This window comes from Carassius carassius, chromosome 45 (genome assembly GCF_963082965.1).
Source record: "Carassius carassius chromosome 45, fCarCar2.1, whole genome shotgun sequence".
In the NCBI taxonomy this organism is placed as follows: domain Eukaryota; kingdom Metazoa; phylum Chordata; class Actinopteri; order Cypriniformes; family Cyprinidae; genus Carassius; species Carassius carassius.
This window is the reverse complement of record NC_081799.1, coordinates 18,185,323-18,201,252: the sequence shown is the minus strand read 5'-3', so window position 1 is coordinate 18,201,252 and position 15,930 is coordinate 18,185,323. Positions and strand designations below refer to the sequence as shown.

Sequence of the window (15,930 nt, the reverse complement as noted above, 5' to 3'; positions counted from 1 at the left end):
CAACCAGCTCTCCACGAACGACGTCTTCTATTACGGAGTAAACGACCCTATTCGCTGCAGTAAGCACTGATTGTGACCGTAAATCGAACGCTCACGGTCTATATAGTGCATATAATTTACCCAACAAGCGTTGTAAACACGTTCTGCCAAGTCGTGGAATGGTTGTGATAACATTTAATCCTATGACAAATGTCGAGATGCTTAACGTAATAAATGAGTTTTCACAACGTTGCAAGTGCTCTTCCGCGGTTTTAGGGGCAGATACTTATATAAAGGCTACCTAAAAATATTAGCTTACACCTAAATGTCCTCAAGACATTATTCTCACGAGGTATTTCCAAAACTTCTAAGTGTTACCTCAGAAAACCTGTCCCCTTGTCAAACTCTGGGCGTTCGCAGCTCGTTTTCGTTTCAACCATTCAAACATCCATTTTTCCATACACAAAGACGAAACGATATCAATATTTTTTTCACACATTATCTGCCACTGAACTAAGACTAAAAAAGACGTTCCGCGTTGACGTCTAATAGAAATGTAAAGATTAATACATTCCATTATAGATTTTTCATAGTAATGAACCCATTTCGACGTTCTAAGATTCGCTGACTTTCTTCAGTGTGACGTTACCTGACTGCAACCTGTAAAAACGTTTGGTGCTTGCTGGCAACCTGCTTCCATTAGCAGCGCTTTAAGAAGGCCTGGCTCAACCAATTGTAATTATTGATAAGGACGTCGGTAAAAACCTCTCCGTACCTTACTTCAAAACAATGGTTCTCCCAGCATCCCATGCAGCGCTCATTACTGAATTTGTGTTAAAACGTTTTCGAAGCCGTTTCATAACAAGAATTCAGTTAAAAGCCCGCTTTAATCCACCTCGCTCACCAGCCTGTGGCCTCCATGAACAAAAACAGCACCATATCGACACAGATGAGGATATAACAGGTGCCAAAACACAAACAGCATACAATTACGTAGCCTATCACAGGCGGCACGTTAACGCGCTCTGAATATTAGTTACACCCACACTGCTGTAGTCTATGGGAATTAATCCATGTACGGCTGCGTAACATCTACCCACCAGTCATATTTACATATTAAAAACCGAATCCATATTGGGAAATATCGTTTAGTAGCACAAGACTTAGGTTTAGTATGTCGTCTAGGTTAGAATTATGAATCTAACAGCATATTCTGCTTGGAGAAAAGATGCATTCCCTGATTTGGCGAGTCATTATTGCAGGCCGGCGTGTTAATACACTGTCATTTGGCACTGCAAATAAACGCAGCGACCACCGTGTAATAGTACGCTGGGAAATGTATTCTGACGTTATGCGTACGATATTTTGTCACCCTAAAGCGAAGCCGGCAGTGATGAATCTGACTGGGATGTCAACAAAAGACAGGGTGACATTCCTCCAGGGAATATCTCTGGCTTTGGTGCATTTGATCAAGAAATCAATTCTCATATGACATCATCTTATGCGCGCTTAATAACACATGCGTTCAGTACACTCTATGCAGATGCTTACCAGATTTAAAACTGTCTCCACGATATCTCTGTTGCTAACCTCGCCGACCTGGATCAAACCGATGAGCACGGCGAATTTCATCTTGATATTCCGGATCGGAACCGAGGGGTTTATCACCCCGGCCGGTAGAACCACGGCGCCCGATCCAGACACCATCATGTCCCCGGTGACGGAGCCCGTTACGACTTGCTGCCCTGAACCCGGCGGTGCTGTTGCTGCCGGTGTGGGGGCTTCGCGGTCCGTGAGCGAGGCGGAACACGGTGCCAAAACCGGTTTCTCGCTCGACATTTCTGACCCGAATCCCAAAAAGGAGCGGTCGCCTCGGTCTCGCCTGCTTTTGTATCACCGAGCACTGAGCAGCAGCATCAAACACAGATGAAAAAGGAAAATTCTCGATCAGGTGTCCTCCTCCGCCGAGATCTGCACATCCAAACCCGATGCTCGCGGACGTTCAGAGGGATGCACAGGACGCAATTACGTCTTGCGTTTGGCGAAACGGTCCCTCTCTCTTCCCGATATCTGCCGAAGATCGGTGCGATGTCGGGCTGTGTTGTCTTTCTCAGGATGCCATATTGACGCCCCCTGTCTGCGGGAGCGCTCACCACGCCTGCGTGCTGCTGCCCGCCCTGTCAATCAAAAGCCGAGAACCAAGCAGGAGCACGTGCGGGCGTCCCGTTAATAGGTGTCCCAGGCTCCAGCATAATCACATTAATGTAATGTAGACTAAAAAATTGGAGCTGGATTATTTTGGACAGTTAAACAGTTGTAAATAATGCTTTTGTCCAATGATGTAGCCTAATCATAATGTGAGTGCTCTCATAACTTGAATGAATATTTCTCAGGGTTTATTTTTGAAATCTATATTCCATATAGACGCATGCATAAAAGTAATGGCTGCCATGAAACAACTGTAACTGACCATGAAAAAAGGAGAAAAATGTTGGTTGTGAACACACCTTTTGTTGAAAAATATATAGCCTACTGTAGCCTATATGTTATAAAAAAATAATTATGCTACAGTATATACAGGGGTTAGACAATGAAACTGAAACAGTTGGTTTTAGAGTACAATCATTTATTAGTATGGTGTACAGCCTCCTTTTGCAGCCAATACAGACTAAATTAGTGTTCGGAGTGAAAAGCCCCTTTCACATGCATTTCCGGAAAATACACGGGTAATGTAGATTCAAGTCCTGCACAGTGGCCAGAAGGATTTTAAGCCATTCCTCTTGCAGAACAGTGGCCAGGTCACTACATGATGCTGGTGGAGCAAAACATTTCCTGACTCACTCTTCCAAAACACCCCAAACTGGCTCAATAATATTCAAAACTGGTGCAGGGCATGGGAGATGTTCAACTTCATTTTCATGTTCATCAAACCACTCTGTCACCAGTCTTGCTGTGTGTATTGGTGCATTATCATCCTGATACACACTGCACCACCTTCAGGGTACAATGCTTGAACCACTAGGTGCACATGGTCCTCCAGAAAGGTTCAGTAGTCCTTGGCAGTGACGCGCCCATCTAGCACAAGTATTGGGCCTAGGGAATTCTATGATGTGGGAGCTCAAATCATCACCCCCATGCTTCACTCTAGGCATGCAACAGTCTGGGTGGTAAGCTTCTTTGGAGGTTCTCCACACCGTAACTCTCCCGGATGTGGGAAAGAGCGTTAAGGTGGACTCATCAGAGAACAATATATGTTTCACATTGTCCCCAAACCAAGGTTTCCACTGCTGGCACCATTGAAACCGACGTTTGGAATTGACACGAGTGACCAAAGGTTTGGCTATAGCAGCCCGACCATGTATATTGACCCTGTGGAGCTCCTGACGAATAGTTTTGGTGGAAATAGGAGAGCTGAGGTGCGAATTTAATTCTGCAGTGAATTGACCACCTGTGGTTTCATGCGTTTTAGATACAATCCAGGTCAGCACCTGGACATTCCTTTCAGACAGCTTCCTCTTGCATCAACAGCTACTCCTGTTGGATGTAGTTCGTCCTTCATGGGGGTATGCTGATATCACCCTGGATACCATGGCTCTTGATACACCACAAAGACTTGCTGTCCTGGTCACAGATGCGCCAGCTAGACATGTACCAACAATTTGTCCTCTTCTGGACTCTGATATGTCTCTCATTATGTTGTGTGCATTGCAATATTTCATGTACAGCCTTAACTCTGCTCTTACTGGTGGAACGTGCAATCATTGAATATTGGCCACCAGGATGTGCAAATGAAACCTCCAACCCTATTTTGGCCAATGCTTCAGTTTCATTGTCCAACCCCTGTACGTGACCCTGGACCATAAAACCAGCCATAAGGTTTTATTATTTATTCATTTATTTATTTTAAAATTGAGATTAGAATAGGATAATATATGGCTGAGATGCAACTATTTGAAAATCTGCATCTGAGGATGCAATAAAAAATCTAAATATTGAATAGACATTTGATTATTACTAATCAAAAAATATGAAATATATATATATAAATATATAATCTAAAAATATATTTACGGTAGGAAATGTACAAAATATTTTCATGGAACATGATCTTTACTTAATATCCTAATTATTTTTGGCATAAAAAAAAAATCTAATTTTGACTTAAACAATGCATTTTTGGCTATTGCTACAAATATACCCGTGCTACTTATGACTGGTTTTGTGGTCCAGGTTCACAAATATTCTTTATATATATTATTTTTTATCATGTATTATGTACATCTTTTGTTGAAAAAATAATGTTATTTAAATAATATATAAAAAATATAAATTAAAAATATAATAATATAAATACTTTTTAATAGATTTTTACAAGTCCAATAATCTGTGCAGCTGTTTTTTTTTTTACCTTTATTGTTACTGAGATCTTCATCTTGACTGTAAAATAAGTGCAATTTGTGAAAACTTGCCTTCATTAAATTGAATTATATCAAGGCCTTAACCCACATAACACAGAAAACATACGAGTTTTATTTTCTTTGCTATGCCTGCCATTGAAGACAACCTTGCTATTGTGATGTTTTAATTTTGGCACTGCAGCAGAAAGCTGTGAATGGGGACGTGAGCTCTCCTTCACTTAGAAGGACACGAGTCCTGCCTCATTTTGGCACGAGTCTGGATAGCGGTTTAAAGTCAGATTGAATGAAAGTGAGCTTTTGCTAAGCCCTCTCTTCCTCCCCCATCCCTTTCTTCTCTTTTCTCTCTCTATATCTTTTTCTCTCACTCACCCATCCGCTTGCATCCCATTCTCGCAAAATAGAACATTTCTTTTATTATTTATTATTATGATGATCTTTTATTATTATTTTTTTCTTGAGAGCAACTGTATCATGGAAAGCAATTTCCCCCTGGGATTAATAAAGTTCTTTGAATCTTGAATGGAAGCTATGCTGACATGCAAAATTTTATATAAGGGTCTGCTATAGGAGACAAATCCTAAAACAGCAAAACTAAGAGATATTCCTCGCTAGAGCTTCCCATTCAGCTTCTCATTTAGAATTCTATAACACTTTTAAGAACCTGATTTGCAGATGTATAGATCATTCATGGGTATAGAAATAAGTTTTATTTGACTTTCTTTTTTGATAATTTCCTAAAGTCCCTTTTCTATGTCTCTTTACCAGCAATCCCAGCCCATGAAAGTAGGATAAAAATATAAAGAGAGATACAATTCCTTTTTTAGTGGAGGGGAGATGAATATATGGAGTGAGGGAGAGGAGGAGGGGTGGAGAGGGGGATGGGCTCTGCTCAGAGGAGGAGGGGAACAGAAGGGACCAGCAGCTGGATAAGGAAGAGTCTTCAGCCAGTACAATGGCTGACAGGACGCTGAGTCTGGATTCACAGCTTTACGTCCACACCAGACTGAAAACCTGCTAAACTCGGAAGACGTAACCAGTAGTTAAACTGCTTCTAGGGGGAAAAAAACACATATACCAGGAAAAATGCTACTGATTATTGATACAAGTTAAATGTAAAGTGAATAAAGTTTTTGCATTTTGTGTACCACGGAAGACAGTCATACAGGTTTGGAACTAACATGAGGGTGAGTAAATGATGACCGAATTTTCATTTTAGAAAGAAAACTATCTAAAGAGTGAAGCAGAACTGCTTTCATGTTGAGGAAAAGTTTGAGACTTGGCCTCTCAGTACTGCACTGGTTGGCTGAGAGAATGTCATAACTGCATAAACACACAGCACTACTCTGCTCCACATCTTCTGTCACAGGAGAGGAAAAGCCCCTTTATTTACATATCAGGGATGAAAGAAGACTTCAGAAAGGAGGAGGGAGCTTTTACGTTTAAAATAGCTGCACCGTTCACCACTCGCCCACATCTCCGTTCCCATAGAGCGTGTGGGTTGACAGACAGGTCTGTTCTCAGCTGGACTCAGAGCACAACAACAGGGAAAACACAAGAGCTCCTAAAGTTCACAAATTACACATTCAAATCTGAGAGAAACACTCTTACCGTTTCAAAGTACCAGAAAAGTTATTGCCATCTAGGTCCATGAAGGACCCTGGAACAGGTTCTTCATGGGGTAAAAAGTTTGTTAATAAAATTCTTTTCAAACTAAGAAAAAAAAAAAGGTTCTTCAAGATTGTTTCGGGAACTTCTTAGTCAAAAATCCCATCCCCAGTCTCCGTGATATTGTTTTCCTTGCATACATGGCAATGCAAATGCACTGATTATATAGCTGTGGTGCAATTAAGTAGAATGAATCATCAGGGCATCTTTTGGTGCTGGTTTTTAATTTCATCCAGAGGTCAACACATTCTGCTACAGTATATCATGCGTATGCCCAGAGATTGTAAAACATAAAATAAAGGCATCAAGGGCTTTTAAACTTTTTAAACCAAACAAACCACTAAGCAAATGTAAACAGCATCTCCCAAGCAAATTCTTAATGAAGATTCAAATCAAACCTCTTAATAAAGTAATTTTAACATTTAATATGTGCATAATTGTCAGGATAACCATTTCACAAGTTCACTCTTACATCTAATCTGACAGCAAATAGAAAGCTTATTTTGGCGTGCTGTCCTGGGGGAATATAGCCCGAACCCAGAGAACTCTCCATCCCTAATATGGGATGAAAACAGATTAGGAGTGAGGAGTTGGGGTGGAGGGGGATGCCAGAAAACTGTCGTAGAACAGAGGTAGGTAGGCTGCATGTATACACATGTATTGTGCTAGTTAGGATGGTTAGCTAAACGAGTTACCCCTGTGCAAAATTGCTTCAATATCTGATCGTGCTCCTGAACTTTGTTAATAAAACATTATTTTAAGTGCGTGTCTATTTATTTGTTTGTTACAAAACGATTACTGGTATATTACAGTAAGGCAACAAAATGTTGTTTACTTATCTATCACATACGTTTGTTCTGGTATCATGAACAGCTGTTGGTTATCATGGGTCAGCAATGTCCCAGTGGGCATAGAACTAATATGTGTGTGTGTGTGTGTGTGTGTGTGTGTGTGTGTGTGTGTGTGTGTGGTACACACCATGTGAACAGCAGGGTCCCAGCTGCTGTTGTACATTTTCATTCCGTATGTGAATAGGAAATGAATTGGCTTGTGCAGACACAGACGTGCATCATATATTTGAATTGTATGCTGCATTACGGCAAGAAGATGGAATCTGCAGGTTTGGTGGAGAAGTTCATAAAGACCTAGAAGAAATAGAAGCAGGTTTCTTCAATCCTAATGGCATCACACGCCTCAGCTCTGCAAACCGAGAGAAAACAGATGAGAAAATGCACAGTGACCAAAGAGATGTTCTTTTCCTAGAGGAGAAAGTGAGAGATGCAGGCAGACAGGGGTGGAGAAATAGAGGGGGGGGGGGAGGACAAATGACATCGAAAGAAAGAATAGAGAGAGAGAGAGAGAGGGAGAGGACGGAGCACTGTCACATCGCCGTTTCACCCTGTCTCTATATGTGAGAATCTCAACATTGACAGAAGAAATGAACAGGCATGTTAAATTAAAGTGACGTTTATCACACACACACACACAATTTGTTTCACTTCATTTCTGAGGGGGATCACATTGACGTCTATTGTTTGTAAATTAAAGTCAACATAAAAACCAGTTAATCTATCATCTATATATAATATATACATCTATTATATATAACTGTATCTAAAAATTATGATATTATACTACATTATCATTGTCACACACCTGGACTCATTTTGTGTGTTTTTGCCCCTGTGACCCAGTTTCTGTCTTCCGTGTCTGGTTTGATTAGTTTCCAGGTGTGTCTCTTCATTTCCCCATGTGTTCCATGTCCCTGTTAATTTAGTCATGCCATCCACCTGTGTTTCCCCAATTATCCCTTCTATAAAAGCCTTGTCCTTTCAGTTCTGTTTGGTCGGGTCTACTCGTCTAAATGTCAACTTGTCTACTTGTCACCTGTTACTTGCCACTTGCCTCTTGCCACCTGTTATTTACGACTCACCTTGTTTATGTTTTATTTAATAAATCCTTGTTTTGTTAATCCCTCGGCTCCGTGTTCCTTCCAGCAGCATAAGCCGTGACAGAAGACCCGACCTGAAAAAGTTAAAAACTGCGTGTTTTCCCTCCGTTTTGTTTTCCGTTTTTTTTCACAGTCTTTTTTCTTTCCGTAGTGTTTCATGGATCCCCTCTATCGCCCCGAATACCTCCTCCTCCTGCTGGAGCAGGAGGGACTGTCTCTCGAGGACCATACCAGACGGTTTCTCTGGCTGGCTAATGCCACCAGCTACCCGGACCACGCGCTTGTCGCCCGAAGATGGTCCTCGGGAGGATTTCGCCGCATTTATAGAGTGGAATCTGGTGAGAAATGGGTCCCCTCTCACGGTCGGCCCAATGGAGGATCTCGCCAGGTCCACTCTGGACCCAGAGCCCAGCCTACAATCTCCCCACGGTACGAGGCATAAGCCCGAGCCCACCGATGACGGAGAGCCAGAGAGCATCCCGTCAGACCAGGTGCGAGAGCCGGCGACACTGCCCACCACGAGGGAGCAAAATATGGAGCGCCAAATGGGTCAAAATGAGGGGGTTTCCAATTCACCTATGCCAGATCCTCTGTTAAGCCCAGGAAGGGCTCCTGATCTTCCGTTAAGCCCAGGACGGGCTCCTGATCCTCCTGTAAGCCCAGGATGGGCTCCTGATCCTCTGTTAAGCCCAGGAAGGGCTCCTGATTCCCCGTTAAGCCCAGGACGGGCTCCTGTTCCCCCGTTAAGCCCAGGACGGGCTCCTGATCCTCCTGTAAGCCCAGGACGGGCTCCTGATCCTCCTGTAAGCCCAGGACGGGCTCCTGATCCTCTGTTAAGCCCAGGAAGGGCTCCTGATTCCCCGTTAAGCCCAGGACGGGCTCCTGTTCCCCCGTTAAGCCCAGGACGGGCTCCTGATCCTCCGTTAAGCCCAGGACGGGCTCCTGAACCCCCGTTAAGCCCAGGACGGGCTCCTGAACCCCCGTTAAGCCCAGGACGGGCTCCTGAACCCCCGTTAAGCCCAGGACGGGCTCCTGAACCCCCGTTAAGCCCAGGACGGGCTCCTGAACCCCCGTTAAGCCCAGGACGGGCTCCTGAACCCCCGTTAAGCCCAGGACGGGCTCCTGAACCCCCGTTAAGCCCAGGACGGGCTCCTGAACCCCCGTTAAGCCCAGGAAGGGCTCCTGAACCCCCGTTAAGCCGAGGACGGGCTCCTGAACCCCCGTTAAGCCGAGGACGGGCTCCTGAACCCCCGTTAAGCCGAGGACGGGCTCCTGAACCCCCGTTAAGCCCAGGACGGGCTCCTGAACCCCCGTTAAGCCCAGGACGGGCTCCTGATCCTCCGTTAAGCCCAGGACGGGCTCCTGATCCTCCGTTAAGCCCAGGAAGGGCTCCAGCCCCAGAGCTTACTCCAATGCCTGCTCCTCCAAAATTCCCACCCTCCCACCCACTCCTGCCTCCTCCTCCGCTGTCGTCTGGCTGCCCCTCTGCTCGCCCTCAGCCTACCATCATTGTGGTGCGAGCTCAGCGGGACCGCCATCCTCCAGCGACGCCTTGGCCGGCGTCTCCCTCACCTCCGCCTCCAGCCTCTGAGGCCTGGACTCCGCCTCGGCCCGTTGACCCGTCGGCTCCACCATGGCTCCTAGCTCCTTCCTCTCCGCCGTGGCCCGGCAGTCCGCAGGCTCTGCCTGGCTCCCTCGTCCCTCCGGCTCCGCCTTGGTCTGGCGTCGTCCATCCTATGCCTCGGGACTCCACTCCTCCGGCTTCGCCTCATCCCTCCGTCCCTCCGGCTCCGTCAGGCTCCTTCATCCCCTCGGCTACACCTCAGTCCTCGGTCACTCTGGCCTCACCGCGGCCTTCCGGATCCACATCGCCGCGTCAGTCACCAGAGCCATCTGTTCCGCCTAGGACCTCCGGCTCCTCCCCGTCACCCTGGCTCTTCGGCTCTCCGTCTCCACCTCGGGCTCCTCCTCCACTTGCTCCGTTGCCGTGGGTCGAGTCCCTGGAGTCAGTGACCATTCCTCCTCCATGGCTCCTTCCACCGTCGGCCCCACCTTGGGCCGTTATGGCTGTGGCCTGGGTCCTGCTGGGTACCTCCTGCTTCACATCCTTCCTGTCTCCTCCCTGGCTCCTCCCTCCGTCATCTCCTCCCTGGCTCCTTCCTCTGTAGTCCCTGTCTGCTGGCCCCCTCCTGGGAGGCTGTCCTCCACCGGAACCTCCTCCCAAGTTCCCACCCACGCCTCCCTTTGTTGTTTCTACGGTGCGAGGACGCACCTACCGGGAGGGGGGAGTACTGTCACACACCTGGACTCATTTTGTGTGTTTTTGCCCCCGTGACCCAGTTTCTGTCTTCCGTGTCTGGTTTGATTAGTTTCCAGGTGTGTCTCTTCATTTCCCCATGTGTTCCATGTCCCTGTTAATTTAGTCATGCCATCCACCGGTGTTTCCCCAATTATCCCTTCTATAAAAGCCTTGTCCTTTCAGTTCTGTTTGGTCGGGTCTACTCGTCTAAATGTCAACTTGTCTACTTGTCACCTGTTACTTGCCACTTGCCTCTTGCCACCTGTTATTTACGACTCACCTTGTTTATGTTTTATTTAATAAATCCTTGTTTTGTTAATCCCTCGGCTCCGTGTTCCTTCCAGCAGCATAAGCCGTGACAATTATGCAACAAAATTTGCATACAATGCACTTATGTGCATACACTTTTTGTAAGATTTGGCCTATCTATAAACTTTTTTTTTATTTGTGTAATTTTTATTGTGTATTATTATTATATTATAAAATATATATTCTACTAGTATATGCATATATTCTCTGTCACATATGCGCACCCACACACAGACGCATAGACCTTTGTTTTAACACAAAAGACCAACACTAAGTTTTGTACATGCTCATACTTTTCATTTTCATACTGTGGCATTCCGTATTCCCAAGTTAACTACAATGCCAATAATGGCACTGACCCGACTACGCCACCCAAGAAATGGGCCGGGGATCTACAGATACATAACTTAAAGCACACAGATTCGCAGTGGCTGAGTCAGATAACAGACGAGGATACGCGTTTCACAGATTTATTCCTCAATACATACAATAAAATACAACTTTTGATAAATCACCATAAAAAGACTGCATCAATCATGGAACAGGTTACACACACACACACACACACACACACACACACACATACCTACTCAAGAATTGGGGCATTCGTCTTGCCTGTCTAATAAACAGTAACTAACGTTACCTGTGCTCGCACCACACCACACCAAATTCACCCACTGTGAACACTGCAGACCAATAGCCGAACCACCACCACGCACACAGAGGACTCTGGCTACTACTAGGACCCCAATTCTGAGTGGAAGAGAAAACATTATAAAATACAAGCAAACAAACAGATACACATTCCATGTTATGGTTGGTCGATTAACACTCATCATATGCTACCAGAATGAGTCAGTTCGTCGCAATAATGCAATCATTCACTGGCGGATAGTTGGTTGACCCTGGCGCCCAGCACTGTCTTATAAAAATATTCTCAATTTACAATACAACAACATACTCAAAACACATTTATCGCCACAGTACTCGAATCTCAATGTCAAGTCAAAAAAAGGCTAAATTTAGATGCGTCACCACAGGCTGTAAGCGCACTACCGTTCCGGTCGTCACGGAGACCCTCGTACACTGGGCTGAAATCGTCAAGCAAAGATACGGATCAACAGTCGATGCATCGTCCCAGTACGAGGGAGAAAAGGGTCGAAGACAGCCTGCAGAGAAGAATACAACTCCATTCTGAAGCATTCCTTTTTAGTTGGCCAATATTTCTAAAAATCTTTTCTTTGTATTGGTCTTAAGTTATATTCTAATTTTCTGAGATACTGAATTTGGGATTTTCCTTAATTGTCAGTTATAATCATCAAAATTAAAAAAAATAAACATTTTAAATATATCAGTCTGTGTGTAATGAATGAATATAATATACAAGTTTCACTTTTTGAATGGAATTAGTGAAATAAATCAATTTTTTAAAGATATTCTAATTATATGACCAGCACCTGTATATGCTTATAGGACACATTCAGCACCCTTTGAATTCCATCACTGTAAGTGACAGTATTTTTTATGAGGAACATAACAAACACATCTTCTCTGAGCAGTCATGACTGCTCCATATATCCCCACACACAGAGACTGAATGTGACATATATCCACAGAGTATGTATTTGAACCCTGTGTAGTGTCTGCTATCACAGGAACACACATATGAGGCTCGGCCGTCAGTGTAATATGTTCTGCTGATGAGAGCTCTAGTAATTGGTCACATCCTGGAGTGGATGTTATTCACAGGATGTGCGCGTGTCCCCGAGTGAAAGGCAGTCATGACAAAAGCCAAGCATAAGATGAAAAATACTTCAAACAGATGGACCATTTCTAGAACAACAGTGAACAAGAAGATGTTCTATTATTCCAAAACTGAAATCTTTGCATGATATACACTCACCAGCCACTTATTAGGTACACCTGTTCAATTGCTTGGTAACACAAATTGCTTATAAGCCAATCACATGGCAGCAACTCAATGCATTTTGGCATCTGGATGTGATGAAGACGACTTGCTGAAGTTCAAACCGAGCATCAGAATGGGGAAGAAAGGGGATTTAAGTGACTTTGTACATGGAATGGTTGTTGGTGCCAGACAGGCTGGTCTGAGTATTTTAAAAACTGCTGCTCTACTGGGATTTACAGAGAATGGTACGAAAAATATCCAGTGAGCGGCAGTTGTGTGGATGAAAATGCCTGGTTGATGACAGAGATCAGAGGACAATGGGCAGACTGGTAAGAGATTATAGAAAGGCAACAGTAACTTAAATAACCACTCGTTTACAACCAGGGCTACAGCAGCAGAAGACCACACCGGGTGCCGCTCCTGTTAGCTAAGAACAGGAAACGGAGGCTACAACTCACAAAGGCTCACCAAAAATGGAAAATAGTAGATTGGCAAAACGTTGCCTAGTCTGATGAGTCTCGATTTCTGCTGTGACATTCAGATGGTAGGGACAGAATTTGGTGTAAAGAACATGAACGCATGGATCCATCCTGCCTTGTCTCAATGGTTCAGGCTGGTAGTGTAATAGTGTGTGGAGGATATATTCTTGGCCCACTTTGGGCCCCTTTGTACCAATTGAGCATCGTCTAAACACCACAGCCTACAAGACTATTGTTGCTGACCATCTCCATCCCTTTATGACTACAGTGTACCCATCTTCTGATGGCTACTTCCAGCAGGATAATGCACCATGTCAAAAAGCTCAAATCATCTCAGACTGGTTTCTTGAACATGACAATTAGTTCACTTTACTCAAATGGCCTCCACAGTCACCAGATCTCAATCCAGCAGAGCAGCTTTGGGATGTGGTGGAACGGGAGATTCGCATCATGGATGTATTACAATCAGCAAATAGTGTTACATTTCCTAGAAAATGATCTAATATGCTACTTGCGTCATTGACAGCATACAGCCACAGTTTGAGAGACGACGTGACTGTTTTTATGGGAGAGAGAAAAGTGTGTTCACACATACGCACACAAGCTGAATGTGTGTGTTGTCAGTTGAAAAGAAGCCATCAGATGGAGAAAAGGAGATAGGACAATGAGTCATAGGGCAGCAGATGAGATGAATCCTGAATTCAAGAAAATCACCACATCAAAACCATGAACTACACAGTCATGAGTGCAGACGTGATAGGACGACTCTTACAATGTGCTGGAATAACTCCGCCCCCATCTGAATCTCATTGGTTCACAATCCCTCTCATTTACAATTATGGCAATGTGCTGCAACACAATTTGATCCACCACCTCATGCAACAATACTGCAATTGAGTACAAATAACTACTAAAAATGATCAGAAACTGAAGACTTATAATCCAAGTTTGCAATGTTGTGATTCAAAGTTGATTTGATTCAATGCTTATAATGCTTTAAAGAAGACTTCCTAAAAATCCAAATGGGAAAATTAAATGGGAATAATACTTCCAGAGCCAAGGCTGCTGAAAAAGTGGATAGGCACTGTTATTGCTTCTCTTTGCTGGTTATGGAAAAAACAATACAGTCTGAACTGACTTTTTCAGACCTGCCTTAATATTAAATTAAATCTACGCCTAATCAGTCTAAATCAAAACTGGAAACTGGATTGCTGACTCTCATGTCATTACTGACCTGTATGACTTTCCTTCTTCGGTGGAACACAAAAGAAGACATTTCAGATGAATGCTGGTTAAAAAACAACAACAGCAACAAAAACATATCATATAAGTTGTATGAAACAATTAAATAACTGTAAAGGAAATGACAAGAGAGGCTGTGTGGTTCAGGATCGAAAGGGAAAATGATAACAATAGACTGATAAAGAAAAAAATGTTTCAGTGCATGGTGAGGATGTTGATCTCCCTTGCAATCCTGCCATCCAGATAGTCTGCGCATTGTGTGGGAAATGGAAGGAGAAACAAAGAAAAGATGACTGAGGAAGTGCTAGAGGGGCCAGGAGATAGTGAGCAAGCCAGTGACATGAACAAAATGGTAGCCAAGGCAACTGTATTTATTTCCTTTTTTGTCTGTCTGTCTGTCTCTCCGGGGCTGTACTTAAATGTAGTTTTTTGTTTTCTATGTATGTGTCTTTGATTTTGTCGTTCTCTCTCTGCATGTACATAGCAGTATGGTCATATCCAGCCTCCAAATGGACACTCTGTCAACTCTAAAAGCATGAGAGGCTAGAAATAAACAGGAGAGCAGGGAAAAGTGAGGCATGCTTTATAAGGCAGTTTTCTTTAGTCCAAATAAAGTGATACTGAATTATTTTTATGAATTATTTTTTTATCCTTTACTTTGCTTGCAGGGGCATTATGACAGAAAGCTGAATTAACTGAAGGTTGTTGCTGCACATTGCTAATTGGTGTCATTTCTAAAATCTGTGTTCCCATGAGAATTATGTCTAATGAATCCATCTGATTTAAGATATATATCCTGAAATGTTTTGCAAAGGTTTTGCTTTGTTGAAAGGCCTGACTAGACCTTATCTAACCAAAGTGCAAAAAACACACATAGCTAGTCTCTCTTTCTCTCACACACACACACTCAGACATAAACATCAATAATTAATCTATTTGATCTTTTATTTATTAACAACCTTATTGCTGTTCTTGGATTTGTCAGAGCTTTTATGATTTTTTTTTTTTGGCTGATCACCTATAGAATTCTATCTTCTCTGAAGCTGTGTGTGTATCTGCACTTTATCCTTGGAACAGTCAGATGTCAACTAAAAAGTGCAGTGTGGGTCATGGCTGATATATCTATGATATTATATTAATTAATAATGACAAGTTGAGGCTTGCACAAATAGGCTCTAATTAAATGGACATTTTAATATGTTATCAATCAAGATTCACTTACAATAATAGAAAATTCTGTCCTATGAAACACAAATTACCATTCAAAAAATTTATCTGTAAGATAATGTTTCTTTTGCTCACTAAAGCTGCATTAAGTTGATCGAAAATACAGTAAAACTGATTTTTTTTTAATTATTAATTATTTATATTTTGTATATTCTAAAATGTATTTCTGTAGTGGCGAAGCTGAATTTTCAGCATTATTATTCGAGTCTTCATTGTATGCTTATTCGGTCCTCAAAAAACATTTCATATTATTATCAATGTTGAAAACAGTTAATATTTCTGTGTAAACTGACACAATTTTTTTTTTCTTTATTCTTAATTTATTTAAAATAGAAACATTTTTCAACAGAGTAAGTCTTTACTGTCAATTTTGGTAAACTTAATGCTGAATAATATCATTAAAGAAAGAAAGACAAACTTATTTAGGGCAGAACTAATTGTTGTAGAAAATA

At 43.0% G+C, this 15,930-nt stretch overlaps 1 protein-coding gene across 11 annotated transcripts in view; it reads right to left on the bottom strand.

Moving 5' to 3' along the window:
* Positions 1-2,124, bottom strand: part of nbeaa (neurobeachin a) — a 147,097-nt gene extending 144,973 nt beyond the window's left edge. For 7 of the 11 annotated variants that reach the window (XM_059539859.1, XM_059539860.1, XM_059539863.1 and 4 more), the window contains exon 1: positions 1,531-2,123. In XM_059539859.1, the coding sequence (XP_059395842.1) occupies positions 1,531-1,818 (288 nt within the window). In that variant the 5' untranslated portion in view covers positions 1,819-2,123. Of the gene's footprint in view, positions 1-1,530 lie in introns of all 11 variants that reach the window. The other 4 variants (XM_059539867.1, XM_059539861.1, XM_059539865.1 and 1 more) reach the window with 1 other exon arrangement.
* Positions 2,125-15,930: the final 13,806 nt, after the last annotated feature.